At 41.9% G+C, this 20,779-nt stretch overlaps 1 protein-coding gene across 1 annotated transcript in view; it reads left to right on the forward strand.

Annotated features, from left to right (window-relative positions):
• Positions 1-20,779, forward strand: part of AGBL4 (AGBL carboxypeptidase 4) — a 988,954-nt gene that overhangs the window by 871,547 nt on the left and 96,628 nt on the right. Inside the window, exon 11 of the mRNA XM_072867873.1 lies at positions 14,931-15,093. Coding sequence (XP_072723974.1) covers positions 14,931-15,093 — 163 coding nt within the window. The remainder of the gene's footprint in view (positions 1-14,930; positions 15,094-20,779) is intronic.

The raw sequence follows: 20,779 nt of genomic DNA on the forward strand, positions 1-20,779 counted from the left end.
ATTCCTTGCTCTGTTTCAGTCTATGCACTCTAGGTTTGCTTAAGTGGACAGTCTTTCAAGTAAGAGGTGTTTGGTGTCCCATTTTGCTTTGACTGGGATAAGGAATCTTCAGAAATGCATCTCAGCCAAGGTAGTGGGAACTTCCAGCCATGAGCTGTGAGGAGGGAAGGCAGTGGATGACATTTGGCAGGTATTAATGGGAACAGGCTCAATTAGAAATGACTTCGGAATCCTGCACCAAGCAGAGAAGAGCAGAAGAACCTACTGTTTGGGCCCCGATTTTATGTCTGTTATGTTCTTAACCCTCTTTGTTACCCACCATACATTTTCCCAGTCTCTGCTGTCCCCTTTTTGCTTATACTTCATCCTCCTGGTACTGAGAGATAAACCTGTGTCTCCTCTCAAAGATGGGGACAGCTGGGGCATGGTGCCTGCCTCCTCTGCAATGCCATCCCAACCAGCTTGTGGCAGAGGTGGTGGGTGGAGGAGGATAGGGACCCTGCAGCATTCCATCTGTTTAGCTCTAGAGAAACAAAATCTAAAACCAGATACAAAAGCAGACAAGTCTGCACAACAAAAGAAACTGTAATTGGAAAAAAGGACATTTTCATCATGGCAAGAATGCTAGCCTAAAGCTTTCTCATCAAGCTGCAATAGAGAATTTTTTTGTCTTGTGTTTGCGCATATTGCACTGTGAAGTTTGAGTGGGAAGTGAGTATAGAAATGGAGTTGTGCCACTGTTTTCTTGACAGATCTGTTCCAGCAAAAGGAAGGAGGAATTGAAACCTCCTGATTCCTATCTGTTTCTCTAGTCTATGGTAGTTGTTTTATGCAAGAGTGGGAAAAAATTTGGATCAGTCTCTGACTTGTCTAAGGCTAGGCAGAAGATATCCTTCCCTCTGTCTTTTCTATTCCCAGTAGGGGAGCCTCTAGTAGACCAAACATTTCCCTGTCCTTCTTGGGATCAGCAGTGGCAGCTGGCTGGGTAATGCCTGGGAGGGTGTGTGGCTGCTGTTGCTTCCTCTGTTGCCTCATAGTATTGTTTAACCATTGTCAGTATTGTTTAACCATTGTCTGGATGTTTTGGAGGTTTGGGGGACTGCTGTGGTGTGAAGCTTTCTACAGTCAACCACTGCAAGGGCTTCTCAGAAAACTGTCCAGAGTGCAGAAGACCAAATCCATACTAAATGAGGAGGGACAGCAGCTGCATCTGTTCCCAGCTGATTGGAGCCTGGGGAAGAGGGAGTTGGGTTCAAGGAACAGCCTGTTCTTGTCCGAGAAGACCTCAGTGATTGAGTTTCTTATCTGCACCTGGTTGTTTCAAAAACACATTATAGATAAGGGGGCATTCACAGATCATAGCAATGAAAACCTGCAATTGATAGGAGTTTAGAAATTTTGTGCTCAAGTGTGGGATTTCTCTCTGTTACTGTGGGAGATTAAGTGTTCCTCTTAGCGCAAGCCTCGGTTGACAAAGGGAAAATCTTTGAGAAAATGACATAGGAAATAGAAGCCAATAGCTAAATAAACAGCACAGTCTCTCCCCTTTGACTCTCAATCTCCTTTCTGTAGAAGCTGGCAACTGGATATATATGTTGGCACCCAGTGCACCACAGTTTGACCTAGGTGCTGCTGGCACTCAGTACATTGGGCTTTCAACTCACATCCTACTGGTCTCTTGAGACCAGAAGCTTTTCCCCTGCCATCCATCCAAGCCATTCTTAGGGCAGCTGAGGGGACAGAAGTGTTGGAAAAGGAGATAGCCACAAAGTGTCCGACGTGTGTGAAGCAAGAAGAGTTAATATTACTGCTGTCTCCAAGTGGGAAGGTCTCTGTTCTCGTTTTCAGCTCCAGCCATGTGGGTTATGTGACTGGCTGGAAATATCAGGGGTAAAGTTTGCTGCTTGAAACAGAGGAAAGGAATCCAGAGCTTCCTGCATTTAAAAAGGGGGAAAAAAGTGTTGAAGATTAAAAATAGTGTATGTAAATATGTCCTATTGACTGCTCAAAGGGAAGGGGGGAAGTGCATCGTTAACATTACCAGGCTGGTGTTTGAAAGTGTGGGAATGGACCACTGTTGTTACTAATTAATTTTCCAAAGCTTCAGGAGGTCTCATTTACATTGTATGCTGCTGCGGCCATTTGTTGGGATTATAATACTTCAACAGCAGCACTTCAAGTGAAAACTGGCGGCTGCATGAAGTGTTGTCCATAATTGACTAGCTCCATGTCTTCACACAGCACAGAGACAATGTTCCATTATGTTATCCATTGACAGTATCATTGAAAAGATTACTCTCCTTAAAGCATCTGTCAACCTTGATTGATTTACAAGGGACAAAGAACTGAAAAGGTTTGAAGTGCGGGTACAATTTTTGCCACCGTTTAGCATACATAATGGTTCTCCTTTGATGTCAAAAGCTCATCTTCTATTAATAATGCAGAGGGCTTTTGAATGCAGGCTACTTGTATGGAGTTCCACACTAATAACCTACTTGCTGTGAAATGGGATTCACTTTGGAGAAGCAGTCATTTGTCTGGGTTTTACATGTTCGGAATGAATCCCGACTCAAAGGGATTTCTTTCAGTGCTCTGCATGATTGCAGCTGAGCCCGGCACGGGTTAGGGAAAGCAGGCAAATCCTAGCCTGCTCCTCCAGCCGAGAATCTGGCAGAAATCACGCAGCCAGATGCAAAGGAGCATGAACAACAAGCCTAAGATGATGCGATCAAATGCCTTGTGCCGTTTTGTCTGGCAACCTTCTATTAATATACTTTAGAGTGCATTTCATGCCTGGACTGCTTTCTTCACCTGTCATTTCCAATAGGCCTTTTTATTTAAATGACAGCATCCAAGGGAGATTGGTGATTAGAGTAGGGGATGGATAGGGGATTTGTGCCTGCGTGCCTGTTGTAGGACCAAAGGCAAGTCACCCAATGTCTGTGTACCCTATCTGTTGAGCAGAACACTTAACCTCCCAGTACTCTGGAAGGCTGACTGTGGTTTGCAGGTAAAAGTTGTGAAAGGGACCAGAAATTCTTCATTTGTACATGACTTCAGAAACAGAGACCTTCCTTTGGCTTAGCTGTCAGTACGTGAAGAGGAAAGTGAAAGAAAGAAGAGCTAGGAAGTTTTGCTCCCAAACAAATACATGAGAGAGAGATTCTTGGGCAGCTGTCTGGGGTAAAAGGACAAATTCTGTAAGGAAAACATTCTATGTTTTTAAGGTTTAAGAAGGATATTTTTAAACATTGGGGAGTAAATATAATCTGTATAAAAGCTCTAACAGTAAGAGCTGACAAGCTCTTTTGAAAGGCTGACTCATTTTTTAGGAGCAGCTGTTGACACCATGTCTGAGTGCATTACACATCAGCCATGGCTAGGAGTTGTTGCAGTATTTGGAGGGGTGTTCTTCATTTGACCTTTCTTGTTCTGGAGAGTGGATTAGTCATAACGACCAGACACAAGCACTTGAGCATTTCAAGAACCTGCTAGTCTTAGGGGTGGCTAATTTTGACCTTTGTGACAGTATGAGAGGAGACCATCTGTTCTCTGTGGTTCATTTAAAAGAAACAACCGCAGCCATTCTTGGATGGCTTTATCACTTCGTAAAGATTGCTCTTCTTTGCAGTTAAAGGATAAAGACTGGCCAGAGGTACTTGGCTTAATCTTGTTGGTTTTTTTTTCTTTGGACTCCAAACTGGTGGTACTTGGGATACCTTTGAGTTCTCATTTCATTTTTGTGTATTCAACCTCCCAGCAGAGCACCTTCCTTAGAAATATTGTCATCCTTTGTGTGCCATGGTCAGCCTGATAAAAACTTAGGGTCCTGTTATGTTGGGCACTGGGTAACTACTGAGAAGGTCCACAACCCCAAGAGCTTCCAGTCACGCTGGGAAAGAGACAGAGAGTGGGTGAGAAGTGACTTGCTTGAGGAAATCAGAGAATAAAACCCAGGTCTCTAAAGTGCCAGTCTGGTGTCTTTGTCAGCAGTTCCCTATGTCTTATACCACGCTGTGCCCTCAACAGTGAAGTTTCTGAACAACCACCCACCCAGTTTCCTTTAGGGAAACATGTTGTTAACCCCAGTGCCACAACACTGTGACCTAAAACATATTTTTGATACTATCATTGTCTCAGCAATATGAGACAATTCAGACATGGAGTGATTTGCCCTAGTACTTTTTGTTGTGGGTTTTTTTTGTTTTGTTTTGGCTTTTTTAGCCTGGATATCTAAAATTGAGCAACCAAGTAGAAGATTTTAATCAATCTATATTTTCTATTGTGTTCCTTTTATCCACATATTCCAGGTCTGTTCTTATAATTTCCACAGCACCCCCCTCATCCGTCCAAGCTTTCTTAGGGAAGATGTGTTCCTTCCAGCAAACCTCCTCCCATCTACCCATGGCAGCCTTACTGGGCTGTTATCACTTACCCTGGCTGGACATCTCCCTCTTAGTCTTGTGATCCCTCTTACTAATCCCAGTGCGTTTTGGGCCATGTCTGAAGGAAGTGCTGGCACAAGTGCCAGAGGGAGTAATAACAGCTCATGAACATTGAATGAGCAAATCCCAATAATCTGTTCCAAAATAAAGAAGAACCAGTTTGTGTTGCGTGTGGCTGGGCAGGGAAGGGGGAGCAGTGAGCAAGTTGCTGAGACCTGGAATTCATCCCAAAGAAAAATCCATACTCACTTTCCCCACTGTCTCCTAAGTGCCTCTCTGCTGTTTTGGCAAAAGACCATTGTCCCAGAAAGGCAAAAGCTGCTGCATTCAGGTAGGTTTTGTTAACATCATGCAAGCTTAACAGATCTACTCAGAAATCTCTTAAAACCTGAGCACAACAAATGATCCTACCTTCTTTTTTGTTGTCTTGTACCAGGGCATTTCCAGGAAGACAAATACAGCTATTATATGCTTTAGCACCCCTCTGGGTTGCATTTCTGCTCGCTGCTTCTTGGACATGTTGCTCCATAAGTTCACTTTATTTATTTATTTTTCCTGGAGGCTGGGTGAGGGGAGAGAGAAAACATGTTTCTGGTGGCACAGGGAACAGATTGTAAACCCTGTGCTTCTAAGCATTGTAGGTTTTGGGCCCACAAGAACTCTGCCCTTTGGAGAGTCGTGGCTAAATGAAACTGCTCCATTACATCGTGCTGAACCAGTCCACCCCTCTTTTTATACAGAGGGTTGAATTAATTTGTATTGCAAAGAAAAGGAAAAGGAGGGGGGGAAAAGGGTTTGAGTAAATGGATTTTCTTTCAGTACCTTATTGCTGTGTTGTTTGCGCATATGGGAGTTGACAGTCCCTTCTCCATCCCCACACAGGTAGAAATTTTGAATATCCACAGAAGAAACAAGTTTTCATAGCAATTTTATGGTGTATTTTCAAAAACCATTATTACTCCTACCTAATGTCAACAAGCTGGGAGCAGGTGACAACCTCCCAGAGTAGCACACATGAAAGGAGCTCCTTTACATTCAAATGTAAGCTACCTCTCTTGCAGAGCGCTGCAAATTTCACTCAGCCTGGGACAAACTGTGCTGTGAAGGAGGGGTAGGAAGTTGGTTAAGCACTGGACACCTGTCCCCCTCCCCGGATCTTTTTCTGGATATTACCTCTTTAACTATGTGACATTTTAACATATGTAGAATACAAGTCTAGTTCAGAGAACTGTTCCAGAGCAGTGAGAGAGCCCAGGAGGAGTCTGAGCAATGGGCTGTACTGGGTTGCTCTGGGAGCAGCGTACAGCATGCTGCCCCTCCTTAGGAGAGGTTGTAATCTCCTGATTTAGACCTACAAGTGAGCAGAACATCCCTTTGCCACAGAGCAAACCACTTTTTCTGCAGACTATTCAAAGCAACTGCATGCATGATGGCTGTATTTCCCTTTCTGTTTCTCATTGTCCTAAGTTTCTGTCATTTGTGTAAATGATTATGAAAGCACTCCCAGGAGACCGCACACACGCTCATAAAACTATTGTAAAGAGAAGTATTGCAGGCTATTGCTAGAGGCTATTTTATTGTATATTTTGAGGAAACATCTCGTTTTCTACTGACAAATAGGGAAACTGGGAACTCCAGAGACACGAGTTATTTTCGAAACGGTGTGATTATTCTGTAGAGCTTAGACTAGGAAATGCCAGCTTTGGCATCTTTGGGGAAGGATGTGATCTGAGAAGCAGAGGTTGCTATTAGTAAAAAACAAGGGGGGAAAAGCAGATCTTTTCTTCATTATTACCCTGAAGCATTTGTAGAACCCTTATTTGTGTATATCACTGGTCACAGCTTGGGCTGGCTCTTTAAAGGGAGGTAAGTTCCAGGCTAATTCTCTGGTTTATGGGTGAGGGGTTTGTGGATAGGTTAATGGTTGAGTAGGTGACATTGTCACGTGTGGCTAAGTGCACTTCTGATGACAGGGAGAAGCAGGCTCACTGAAGAAGGAGCTGAGAGGACCTGAGGAAGTATGTTTTGGGGGACAGTACACTCTGTGTCTGTGTGCGTGTGTGTGTTTGGGGTGGTAAAATCTAGTGGCAAGAGGAGCTCCAACTGAGGTTTGCTTAGAGGATGGGGTGGAATCCGCCTCCTTCTCTTGCCTTTTCTGAATAGGTTGTGATGGGCTGCTCAACTCTGTAAGGGAGCCCTTCATTGACTTTGTAAAGGTCTCAGGTAAGGCCATCGTCACACTGCTTTGTTTGGCTGTAGGGTGTTGTTTAAGAAGCGCTCTCAGAAGAGCTGCTGTTTTGATTTGGATTCCAGTTGCATTAGCTGCTATGGTGAAACCAGTGAACTCAATAAGCATCTGCAGTGCTGTAGCACTCGGGGAGGTGGGAGCTGCAAGTACAACCAGTTTCAGTGCATGTGAGGATGAATTCTGGGTAATGTGAAACGAAGGCCAAATCCCTGCACTGGTGCTGCCAGTGTAACTGGTACAAGGTGCAGAGACAAGCAGTGAGCTGCAGAGACCTCCATCAGTCCTGGAGCTGTACAGCAGAGCACTGTAGAGAGCTGAGCATGGATATTAATGAGCAGTGAAAAGAAAAGTGCAGCTATTGTAGTTCTCGCAGGTGAACAGCTGAAACCCTGAAGCAAGAAACCCAGTTGCTTTCCTAACTACAGAGTTTCCAAAAAGGGAGCTCATTCGGTAGTTTTTGTTTTGAGGCATAAACTGAGAGCTTATAAAGCTCTCTCCTTCCAACCCCTCTGCTAATGACCATGCAAATATGTGTTTTTATCAGCAAACCTAAGCGGGCATGACTGAAAGACACTTGGGAGGGATGGAGAGGGGGAAAGATCTGGTATTCCTTCACTACACATTAAAGGGATAATGAAGCCCCTCAGGGAGCAGATGTGTGTGTGGTGACAAAGTACCTTTAAATTGTTATTTCTCTGAGGAGAATTGCACTTTAAAGCCTGACAATGTGGTGCTAGGCAGGTTGTGTTCATGGTACATCCTACAATGTGATGCTGCCTTTAAGAAAGGGTGATTGCTGTCTGCTTCCCACTGAGAAACAGGGAGAAGGCAAAAAGAGACAGGTAGTAGAATGGTGAAAATCTCTTAGGATTTGAGGCTATTTGGTCTTCAGATTCCAGTTTCAGGCTTTTCTCTCTCACATTCTTAGGACAGGTCAAACTGTTTCAGATCTCCTCTGCATGCCTTTTCTCAGATTTATGCAAATCAAATTCTAGCTCAGAGAATATTCCCTTGTTAAACCCAAAGTTTGCTGCTCACCTCAGTGGTTCCTACCAGGCACAGAAGTTATGAAACAAAATGCTGTCAACTGCAGAGCCATCGGTGAATATGAGTGAGTCCTTTTCACAGGAATATCAGTCCAATCTGCCTGTCCCTAAGGGATCTGGGAAAACTCCAAGTAATGGGAACCCTCTTTGAAATGATCCTGAACTTTTCAAAACCTTCTCTTCCCAAATTTCAGTAGTCACAAATGATTTTGAGATGAAATACATTTTCTTCCTGTGCATCAGAAACACGGCAAAGCTGCAAGGTGAGATGAATCAGGGAGTAATTCTGAGCTCTATTCCCATTTCATCATGTCTCTGCTCCCAGAATCCTTCCTCTTTGCCTGCTGCCTCCTTCAGATCAGCTTTCTGCCTTCGGGATTTTTTTATTCTTTTTCTTTTTCTTTTTTTTTTTAATAATCCCATCTACATTTCAGATGCAGCTTGTTTGTAAAATAAATTGGAAGAAGGCTGCCTGATAGCAGCCTCCCAAATGCCATGATTTCCAAGTCTCCAGACCCAGTTGGCATGGAGTTGACAGTCTATCACAAAAAACACTAACACATATGCTTTCCAGTCTATTAAGAGAGTTAATGGAGCTGGTGAGAGGTGGGTGTGAGGAGAGAGTTAAGTTGGCTTTTCAAGTGAGAAGTTTCCTTAGTGCTTCCAGAGAAGTAAGGAGGTAAGTTTTGCTTGTAAGATAGCTTGATGGGCTACCAGCTGCAAGAATGGCAGGGTCAAAGCAGTGGCTGCTGGGCACACCACGGCAGTAATTAGCTCTATCGATATGAGGAAAGTGAGCTGCCAGTTGTACCCCTCTTATAGCACTCTGTGGAGGGGCAAACAGAAGAGTCACAATTGGTAATATTGCTATTTACAATCTTCTGTGGCACAGATTTCAAAGCTAGTGCATTTCTGTGCTCTCTTTCTAACTTTTGCAGACTTCAATAAAGCATTCTAGAAAATAAGAGTGAGTGAGTTATAGCTGATACTGTAAAACTCTTCACCGAGATGGATTTGACATTGTCTGGGCTCCAGTCCATTTCCCAATGGCACGTCTATTCTTCCTTGATGACAAGTGTGTCATTCTTTTTTTCTAGAGCACTAACTACTAACTTTTTTATTATCACTTTTTTGCTACACTGGGACAGTGAGTTGAGGGCTCATAGAGGTCAGACCTACTTCAGAAAAAAAGCTTGCTCTTCAGCTATAAAAGCAACATCAATGGATAACTGGTGAGGTTGTAATTGAGTCGTGATTATACTTGGCCATTGCTGGTGCTGATAGGTGAAGAACACGAAGCAATTTGGATGCATAATCCCAGTTTACCCCAGTAGGTAAAGTGTTTATTGCTCAACTACACAATGAGCAAAATGCGGGCAGTTTTTCTGGTTTGGGGTTTTGTTGTTTTTTAGGAATAGTTAGCCTCAGTTTTGAAATACAGCTTATTTCCCAAATGGAAATGGCATAGGGTGGCCCAGCATGCTTTTAATTATGTGTTGTAATACGAACCCATTCTCTAATTATGAACCCTCTCAGTGTTTATGTCTCTGCTCTTCTCCAGGAAAGATTTCTAACATGATTTTCTGATTCTTGTGAGCATACAGTTGAACATGCTACATCTTTTTGTAAAACACTTCCTGGACCTACATCATCTATCTATATCAGCAAATGGAAAGATCTCTTTATTCTCAGTTTCATGCAGATACTCTGCTTGTGAGGACTAATGATCTTCTGGGAAACATTCATGTGCACACTAGAGCTCAAGTTTTTGAAGATATATGCAGTTTGCTACTTCCTTCCATGGGCACATAAACAATCAATTGTGTTGCAGTAGATGTGAACAGCTGGTAAAATCTATCTGTTGGATTTCAGGAACTCCCTAGACCTTGCTACATCAGAAAATCATCTTTCTCAGTCTGTCAAGGCCTGTGACCAGATTTCTATCTGGTTGACCATTTCTCTCCTAATTACTTTCTGAGTCATTTGTACCTTGTTCTTTCCTTTCTTGCTGGCTTGGAGCAACACCTTAGAATTGATCATAAGTGATGTGCAGTCTATACCCTGGTTCTCATGCTAGGAGCCTGGCAAGGCCTGACTTGCACTGTGATCATACCTTGATCCTTTTTCTCCCTAATGTGTTGAGGAATTTCAGAAGACGACAAAGATTCATTCCCCAATAAGTCCTTTATGAGAAAGTACCTTTTTGTACCCTGCCCCTTTGCCCTGCCATCAGTGAAAGGTAGAACTGAAGCTCCCATCCATCACTGGCTGGACGCTGAGCCTGCTTGACATTTCAGCCCTTTTTGGCATCTCTTCTTCCACTGAACAGGGGACCCAGATTTACTGGGTTTTGCCTCCAATTTTTCCTTTTGTGCAACCTGAGGTTTTCTGATCCTGTAGCAAGACAAGTCCCCTGTGAAGTCACACATACACTGAGGAGGAGGTCCCACCAGCAGAAGCTCCCACCAAGCAGAACCACTCAGATTCCAAGTCCATCAGGACGCCAAAGGGTGGACTTGGGCAAATTCAGTCTCAGATGTGTAAGAAATGTGCTGTTCTCCCTCTTTGTCTTTTGGAGCCACTCTTGTGATAGATTGAGACAGGCATGCAGAGGCAGTCAGTAAACTGCCTGCCCTTACTTTGTGAATATGGACTGCTCAGGGCATTCATTCCAGCAGTTGTTAGCAGGATGATGGAGCGGTGCTGAGAAACCAAGAGTATCCCTCAGCTATATGGGTGCTGCCTAAGCTGTTGAGCTTGTAAGCTAGCTACCAGGGGGCTGAATTCACTGAGGAGACACACTGTGTGGTACAGAGTGTCCTTACCAGCCAAGAGATAAGACTGCCCTGGAGACAGGGGTTCTGGCACATTGAGAGGTCTGACCAAGGGCCAAGATTTTTTTTCTGCTTTGAGACCACTCCAGAAAGAATCTGCATGCAATTTTTTTTTTCTTATTTCCTTCCACACATCTCTCTGTCTGCTGCAACGTCTGAACAAGGTCCAGTTGGTTTACAAATTTCTTTGTGCTGCCTGGCTGTTCACTGTCATTCCCAATGGGGAAACCGGTCATACAGAAGGTATTCAGCACAGCATGGGGAGGAGGAATGAAATCTGATAGGAAGGCCTGGGGAAGCTGCCACTAATGCCTCAGATGTAGAGAGAGGGTCAGCACACCTTGAGGCTCCCAAGTGTGTGTGAAATCCAGATGTAGTTTTCTGGTGGGTTTCTTCCCACCAGAAAGTGGGGGAATCCTTCACCCTTCCTGCTCTACTCTTTTAACACTAGATTCTTGTTGCTTGGCACCTCCTAATCCTGTAGATAGCTAGTTGTTCACTGAATTTTCTCACACAAGCTGGGAAACAGAATCCTTCTGTGAGCTTTAATGTATCTGTGTATTTTAATAACTAATTACTGTTGATTTTATACAAATATCCCTATCTAAGAACTTCAAAGTCTTTGGTGTTTTCCCCCACCCTCCAGACTTTGTACTTTTTGCTGTTGCTGTTGTTGACACTCCCATGTGATTCAGCCTTGGAGAAATAAATATTTGTTTAGCTGTTCTCCTGCTGTGCCTGCTCAGTGCATTTGCTTAATGATGACCTCAGTTCAGCTTTGCAAGGGTTTTAGGGCAATAGATTCTCCTAGAAAAACAAGACACTCATTTGCAGACAACCTTACCTGTGTTCTTTCCCCCCTCCTGCCCCCCCGCTTTTTCCCCAGATCAGAGTTTGATTAAATAAATGTGCATGCAAAAGGCTCTTTCTTTGCCATGATAATGCATGGCTTTTCATAGCCTTTGTTTCAGCATTATCAGTTGCCAAGATCAGTTCTGGTGAGGAGTCAAAGTTTTGCCTGTTTATTTCTCCGCTCCATTTATCTTGACTTGAAACAGTGAGTAGAAGGTTGGACTCAAGCAAGTACCTGCTGCCCTTCCTTGTCATTAGTTGAATTTTCTTGAATCTGTAATTTTCTTCTTTTCATCTAAAACATCAAATCACATTCTGCCTTATAGCATTTGCTCTAGAGCCAAGCCCAAGCTGCTGTTTCAAAACCTGCATGTGTTCTTATTTGAAGGGTTTATATTATGTTTTCTCTACTTCAACCATCTTGAGTCAAATCAGAGATTTTACTTTTTACTCAAGACATCAAGTTGGTCTATTCCATCAGATTTTTTCAAGATGAGGACAAAGTTAACCTCCAAAATCTACGTTTGTGCACCTAAGTTAAGGTTCAGCTTTTTCTTATTCCTGGAAATGCAGAACTACCTGGCAAAGAAACGAACGGGTGATTTTATTAATGCCATTGCCATTTCAAGTAATTTTGCAGAGCTGAAACTGGAACTCTCTATTAAAAAAAAACCCAACAAACTAAAAAACTCCCCAAAACCCCAAACCCCACAAAATAGCATTATAAAAATTCAAACTTTGGAAAGATCCAAATTTTGTTTTCTTTCTTTGGCCATTTACAAAACCTTCTTTGAATTATTTAAACTACTTATTCTTCGTTTCTGAAATATGGCAAGTATAATTTTGCCAACAACTAGATCCAACTTCTGAGCTATTTTCTGCCAGAAAGCAAAAATCACTTCAGTGAAGTAATACATCAGACTGTCTCTTCATCTATTTCCAGCTGATGAGGTTTCAGCTTATAGCAGAGATTGTTTTTTATTAGGCCCTGAGTACATGACCTGGCACTTGCGCAGCTGAGTTTCATCTGACTACTATCACTCCGGTCCTCGAAGTCATCCCACTGCTTTTTTTTTTATATGATATTCAGAGCCTCCTCCATAACGATGATTCATTCCACAGTGTGTCATCAGCAAATTTTGTTGGCATGGTCCTCCTTTACCATGCCAAGAACTGTGATGAAAATATTATGTAAGATTTATCTCAAGAATCATCTAGCCTGACTGAAATCATGGGAAACAGAGCTGAAAAGGACCTCAAGTCCAAACTGTATCCCAAAGACATGAACTATACTCAGCAGATACTTGTCCTATTTGTTCTTAAACATAGTTGATGAGATTCCATAATCTTCATAGATACTCCATATCAGTAACTGGGTCTCCTAATCACTGGAGTACTTCTGTCCCTAATGTCTGCCCTGAATCACTTCTCCAACATTTTCCTTGTTTTCACTGTGCCAAATACAGCCATAGAATTAGCTTATTCCCCTTGTGAGTGATGCTTCTACTCACAAACCACAATACCATGTTCTGACACGTTTGTTGTCTTCTTCCTTTGAGCTGGCTCCATACGCCCATATTCATCAGCTGATGCTTTTGTGCATTAAAAGTTCCACCACAGGCATTCATTTGAACATGAAGCACTGTCCATTGAAATCAATGTTTACTTGACTTATGAAGCAATCCCCAGAACACGATCGTCTTCCTTTACGTTTCTGAATTTTAACTGAAGACAAAGTTTCCCTCAGTTTAAGGGTCTCAGTAGTCTTTTGAAGGCTTCTTTTGTAGGAAGTCAGAGAACTTTCCCTCTTGTTCATCTCCTTAAGTATTTTATTGCATATATCAAATTAACAATTAATTTCCCCATCAGTCCTTATAAGTGCTTTACCTCCCTGTCCCATGAGTATTCAGAATATCCTCAAGGTTTCTGACGTGTAATTTGGAGGAAATTATATGATATGTACATAGCAGAATACATTCTGTGTACAATTTACCACAAAGCTAAATATTATGTTACCACAAAGACAACAAGTTGCATTTGGAAACCCCTATATATAATGCTAATAAGAAACCCAATTCCATCTTATTCTAATTAACCTGGAAAGCCTTCCTTTTTATAACATGAGAGAGAGACTTCAAAACATTCAGAATGTTAAACCCACAGGTATTTCCATTCTTTACATCTTCTGGTATACACTATTCATCAAGAATTGTTGCTCATTTCAGTATTAGTCTGATTTTCTCAGTCTAGAGAAGGTTAACTTTTCGAACCATTGCATCTAATTTTTTAAATAAGAAAAAAAAAATATTTTCCCTGTTTTTTATAAGAGATTGACTTGATAAATACTAACACTGTGTTAGCAAGAAAAGATACTAGCCTTAAGGTTCAATAGGAGGACAGTGGATAGCTCAAAAAATTCACCATGGGCACAATGACTGAACAGTAAGCTATGTTAAGGGTCATTTATGTTTCACTGGCAACGTAAAAGTCTTAAAGCAGGCGATATTAAGGTCTTTTATGCAAGAGATCCAAGTTGGATCTAAGTCGTCTTTTTTTTTTTTTTTTTTGTAGTGGTCACTAGCTTGTGCTGAGCCCAGATTGACTCTGTCTAATGGTTATGAGGTTTGTGAGTAGAGTCTGATAACCAAAATGAAATCAGAATCCATTTTTCTGTCTAGTTAGTAGGAACAAGCTCTGAGACTTCAATCAACCTGAAGATGAGCTCCCCTTTAGTCTCCAGATGTCATGCCTTCAAAGGAGAGCTAAAGCTCATTTATGGAAATACTTGGAGTCCTCCTCTCCACCTCTCAAATGAATAGTGATAAAGCCGTAGGGTTCTTAAAGCCAGATCTTCGGTAATAGCACAAAATACTGCCTTTTATACTGTGCTGCTAATGCTGTAAAATAGTGCAGTATATTTTTCCACCCAGAGAGGAACACCCAGTTAACATTTAAGTTAGTGAAGTGGAAATTTGTGTGACCTAATTTAAGAACCAATCAAATGTCTTAGGTGAGAAAATTTCACTGAAACGTAAATGCCACTGTATTTCTACTTTGCTTAAAAGAGTCCAGGGTAAGGGGTGGGGGAGATGGGGGATGATGGTTATGATATGGGGGAATGCAGTAGAGAGAAGGAACCCAATATCCAAATAATAGTCCAGCTTAACTTTTGAGAATGGAGGGTCTGGAAGGTTCACTTTCAACTTATGCATATGACAGGCTTTCTTTGTATTATCCAAAAGGGAAGGAGAAAAGCTGATGTTACTAGCGAACTGAGATTAATTTTGTGAAAGTCTGCAAGGCATTATTTATAGTCTGTGTGCCAGAACTGTTTCCATTAGTGGTCTCTCCAGGCCATGCTCAAAAAATAGTGCAGTCTCATATAGTGTAAATGAGATTTGGCAATGTGAATTTAACTGTTTTCTATTTTAACAGACTCCTTCCCAACCCTTCCCTTGTTCCAATCATGAACACTGTTCATGTCTTTGTGTTCTTCCTCCTGCAGTCCAGTACATCATTCAACAGAGATGCTGTGAAAGCAGGGACAGGCCGGCGTTTTCTTGGTGGGCTGTTAAATGATACATCCTACTGCTACACTCTGGAAGTCTCATTCTACAGCTACATATTGGGTGGACCTACTTCTGCTGTCCCCTACACAGAAGAAGCATGTATCCTTTTGAAATCCTTCCTCCTCTTGCAGCACACATGAAATGGGCACTTAAGGTAAATACTTCTATTTCAATAAGAGTTTGCTGAGATAGGAACACACAAGTGGAAATGTGAGTCTGCTCCTGATGCTTTAATTTCCCTCATATTGATTCTCCATACTGTGGAAATTCAAGAAGAGAAAGGCATATTAGATCAAATAAGCCATTTCCCTCTTGTAGGAGATTGTCTCACACACTTATTATAGAAACTAGTCCTGGAGAGCCTCTGATCCATTCCCTTCCACAGTCTTCCATTTCTTTCTTCATTTCTCTCCTTATTCTCTCATTATCCCTGTGTTTGTGTTATTGTTTTAATAGCAAGTTGAAAGTGCATCTTTGGTACTGAGTTACAATATCTTCTCTGCCTTTGAACTGCAGCCAAAAGGCTCTAAAGGATCCATTAGGTTCTGCAGCTGCCTCAGGGCCAGGTCTTTAATACTAGTTGACAAAGAAATGGAAAGCAAGTTCTGCAAACAAAACTGACAAAGTTGTTCGCATTTTTGAGTGCTCAAATAGAAGCAATGTCTCATTCCTCAAAAACCACATATCTATCTGGCTATCTCAATGTATCAACAATTTGCAGAATTGTTCAGACTGGTCTTATGATCTGGTTTTATGTTTTTTCTTTTTCTTTTTGTCACCATGCTCAATCAAATAACCAGTGCCCATACTTCAAGCTTCGGTGTGTTGTTTCATTTTGTCATTTTATCTTGGTAGCTTTTGAAATTTCCACAGGTTTAGAAACACTGCAGAGGGAGAAAGATTAGCTGTGATTGCTTATTTACCTCTCCACTGCATTTTGGAAGCTGGGGAAGGTTTACAGCTTTAGGGTAGCGAGGGGGAAATTTTCATATGAGACATAATTCTTCACCGTCCATGCATATGTGCACCCTGTGTGGGAATAAGAGCAAGAAACAGGGAGCAGGGAAAGTAATTCTTAATCATTTGGGGTCTTCTGGTTTGGCTTCTCCACTGAAAGTAAACTTTGGGGGAAGGAGGGGGATGAATATTTTGAGGTGACTTAGCAGACAAGCATTTGGAATACAAGCTCTTTTTTGCCTAGTAAGGTTAACTATTTCCAAGGAATAGCTTCTTCCACCATACATGTATGTACTACATCTTGCCACTGAGGAAAAAATTGTCATTACTGTTAGGTTTAGATATTTATTTTCTTATGTTGGTATTTTGGTGATTTAAGAACATGTGCCTTAGTTTCGCCTTTAATTTTTCTCCTCACTTAGTACTCGTTGTACTGACAAGTGCTTATTTATCTTCCTTATTTATCAAGAACAGGTTTTTTGTTTTGTGCTTTACACTACAGAGGTTTCAGGTGTGCGGTCTAACATCTCTATCTATTTGCTTGGCTTGCCTTCTGCAGGCAGAGCTGCATCATTCTCAGTTCATTCATTGTGACCATCAGCAGCTGGCGTGCAGAAAACAGGCCCCAGATCACAGAGATCCTTCTTGGTGGTGATGTATGGAAAGCTCAAGCAGCAGCTTGATTTCTACAGTTACAGTTTCACCTAGCTGAGTGAAAAAGGAGGAGAAGCTGGTTTTGACTGGCCTGGCAGACAGCAAGCAGGGAAGGCTCCTTGCCCATGTAGTACGCTCCACTGGCATTTTGCCTCTTTGCCCATGTAGTATGCTCCACTGGCATTTTGCCCTGGTAGGTTTTATTATTTCCTTTTCAATGGAGGGATTCTATCAAGAGTGCTGCTTATGACAGCTCTTCCTCATGTGTGCAGTTTCCTAGTTAGAAGAAGAAATGGAGCTGCTTGAAGCCATCTCTAGGCTGGTCTGCTCTAACACAGGAGTGCCTGGATTTATGCACATCCTATCCTGGCAGGGGAGAAGTTTCATATCACCAAAGTGCCTGTGATCAAAAGTAAAACAATTGCAGAACGTTCCAATTTAGCCTGAACAGCTCTTCCAAGCTATTTGCAAGTCAGTGATTAATTAATGCTCAGATTTTTTAATGGACCTGAACCAAAGACACAGCCAGTCAGTTCATATTGGCCTCCAAGGACAGGCGTGCTTCTATTAACTATCTAGCTACATGCAGGCAGCAAGTCAAGCAAATAAATGAAGAAAATACAGTGAGCCCAAAACCCGTGAACTGATATGGCAAGTATTCAGGAAATCTGCCTTCAAAGATGTATTTCTTAGGACTTTGTTCATCCCACTGTGATGTTACGGGGTTGTGAGGTTTTCCGTTTTGTTTTGTTTTTAATAGAAACAGGACCAGGGAGGCTAGAATTGTTCAAAGCTTCTAGTGTTGGATTAAGAAGTGCAGACTGAGACAGCCTCAAATTCAGGGAACCCATGGCCTTGAACAGAGACTACAAAGCAGATCACACCTCACATTCAGAAACTAGCTATACTGGCTCCATGTAGAGACCAAAATAAATCAGGATCTCCAGGTTCTAGGAAAATATTAATTTAGCCTAATGTTGTTCCTGTTGACAGGTGAGAAAACTGAACAAACTCTGAATAGTCTTCTGTTTGCACTGGTGGCATGTAATTCTACCTGTCAGCTTCTTTCCTTTACAGCATTCGTGGCAAATAAGATCACAGTACTACCCCCTTTCATGCCATTATATAAGTGTATTAGGTTTGTTGTTTGTTTTTTTTTTTTAAATCTCTTCATGTTCCTCAAGGTTTATGTGCTAACTCTATGATCTCTACAAATCTCTATGTGAGCCTGTAATAGATATATTTCTACATTGGGTAAGATTATGCATTGTGTCCAGACTTGCGTGACTGAAACATACTTTGTAATTATTGAGATAAATGGATACCTTACATGCATGAAAATCGGAGACAGACTTTCAGTCTGATAATTGTTATTAGATTCTGACATTGTTAGTGTGGACAGTAACTTTTTTCAATAAGAAAAGTAAGAAATTGAAAAAAAGGAAGGGAAGGTATCATTAAAAGTGGAAATCGGTTCCAAATTACTCCAGTTAGTATGACTGAAAGTATTCTACTAAATGAAATGCCTCAAAGATTCAGAATTTAGAGGATTACACCTGGTATGTTCAATAAAAACAAATTTGCCCCCGAGGCTGCATTTTTTAAATGAAATCCAGGAGTGAAGGATCTTCCATCAGTCTGTGCAGGGGGTATATGTTTGGGACATATATGGTGGGATAACAGTGTCCTGCAGAGTATTGAATTTCTGGCCTAACAGAGAGAGTTAACATGGTTGCATGAATGTCTCAGGCCTCAATTAGCATTATATCAGTAATGCTTACTGCTGGAGTGTCTCTTGTATTTTCATCCTGCAAAGCACTGCATCAGGTGTAACTTCCTGAACGTCCTGTTATACATTCCTTCAGAGGTGTGTGCCTGGGAGGTCTGTGTCTAACTGATATGTACCCGGTGTACAAGAAACATTAGGGATATGTTCTATAAGCCTGGCTCTGCAGAATACCCTACGATAACGTGTGCTGTAGATAACAGTGAATGGACTCTGTTTCGAAGGCATAATAAGAGGATTGTAGGCTTGTCGGTTAGTTGCCTGGAAGTGGACAGAGAAATGTTTAAAACCCTCCTCACACGCGCACACATTTGGTGGTAACTGATTAAAAAGGCAGCACAGCAACAGTTTGCTCAGCACCAGGTAAAGAAGCTTTAAAATGAGCTGATATGCTTCCATTAAATACCATGTTTTACTAGGCATTTACAGGGCTTATGACACAAGGCATGTAAACTGCTCTGTAACATTCACTACCAGCAGCTCAACTGCTGAGCTGTTTAGGTACACACCGGCCTCATAGCTGGGCAGGGAACAAAGGATAAAAGAGGGGGAGGAAGGATGAATCCCCAGCTGTAGGACTGAGCGCTGCTCTGATAGCACACCCAGAACTGCTTTTCACTACAGCTGCTGATCAGCAGCTGTCACAGCCTGACCTGAGTGGCCAGTAAAGGAGTCTCACATCAACAGTTTTAAAATCTATTGGGTTCATTTCTTAGAGTGTGTGAACCAGGTCCCTGCTGCACAGCAGGCAGCCCATAAGAGAGCATAAAAGGTTTTACTCTTCCAAAGACTAACCATGAGGTAGGAAGATAGAAATGATGGAGACTGGGCAAGAACTGGTACGATTGTAGCCTGGTAGCTGTAGGAGAGAATAATCATCAAGATGGGTGGGCACCACAATTGTCAGTGTGTCCATGGCTTTTTTGTGTGTTTTAATCTTAATTCTAAGCTTCCTCCAGGTGGGGAAGGCCCTCATCCAGAGATGGGTCTTTAGTCATCTATGTGTATGGCTTTACTTGTTGAAATCACTTCGTAGTGGAACAGGAGACTGGAACCCTGGACTGAGGGTCTGGTGGAACAGTTCTCCTTTGTATGGCTTTTCTAAGCACATCACTTCTCCTCTTTGATTAATGTCCTCAATATAAAGAATTAATTTAATGAAACTTCTTTTGTAAACAAACAAACAAACAAACAACATTTTGGAAGACATGGGTGAAGAACACAGAAGAGAGAGACATTACTAATATTATCCCAAGGTAGGTCTTTTCACATTACAAACAGCTGAGAAATTATCTCAATATTTTAAAACAGTACAGCTGAACCAGCTTGCAAAGATATCACTTGGTATTTTCCATTTCACTGAATGTGTTGAATTGGAAGCTTTGCATCCCTTAAACAGGGCCTAGTTGCACTGCTGAACACTCCTGTTTATGGACATAAAAAATGTATTTATGTGGCTACAGCCACAGAATGAAAGCTTGGATTGACTACAGTCTCTTCAGGTGCCTAACAGGAGCTCGTATCTTGGACTCTTGGCACAGTTGGGACCACTGGGTTCACTCTTATTCTTAACTTCAAACAGAATATCAGCCTGCTGCTTGACTGGGGACTTGAGAAGTTAAATCCCCTGGAGTAAACAGTCATTTGCTTCTATCCAGATTCCTTTTAAAGAGTACTTGGATCTCAGTAAATGCCTGTCCTGGGGAAAAGAAATCTGCATGCAAACTACAATTCCAGTAAAAGCATCTATAACTTTTAGAGCATCATGGACCTGCCAGTCCTCTAGGGCAAATGTACTTGGTTATTTTGGGCTTTTTTACATTTCTTTTTTTGGCAATTGCCTGTCCTGATCCTCCTAGCTCTGTTGGTGATATCCTTAAGAGAAGATCCTCATGAGCCAGATTATGGCCCTTGCAGGTTCATTCCCACCCAGTAAAGGCAACATTACTAGCAAAAGCCAATGAGGTATGAAAGGCTGTGCTGATAAAGCTGAGGAAGCTCTGCAGAGGTTATCCAGTGTGGCTTATGTTTGAACTTGAGTTAGAGCTTGTTGCCAAGATGATTTCAAAGTAAATCAGGCACATATTCAGGAAAAGACCTCCAGAGGTCTACATCTTCATCCTTCTTCTGCTAAACTCCTAGTAACAGGCTCCTTTCTGTGTGTTGCAAAAAGTGGCATTAATCCTAATCCTGCAGATTTTCCTAAAAGTGACCTCCTCGCACATCATCTCTCCAGTATTTGGTTATTTCTCAGTACCATGTTTTGGGCTGTCTTTGAGGAAAGAAAACAAAATCCTCTTTCAACTCCCCAGTCTGTGTGAAAGTGTCAAGGTTTACAGCCACAATTTCAAATGCTCTTAATATTACTGGAAGCATAGAGTTAAATTA

Source organism: Ciconia boyciana, chromosome 7, assembly GCF_034638445.1.
Source record: "Ciconia boyciana chromosome 7, ASM3463844v1, whole genome shotgun sequence".
NCBI classification, from domain to species: Eukaryota; Metazoa; Chordata; class Aves; order Ciconiiformes; family Ciconiidae; genus Ciconia; species Ciconia boyciana.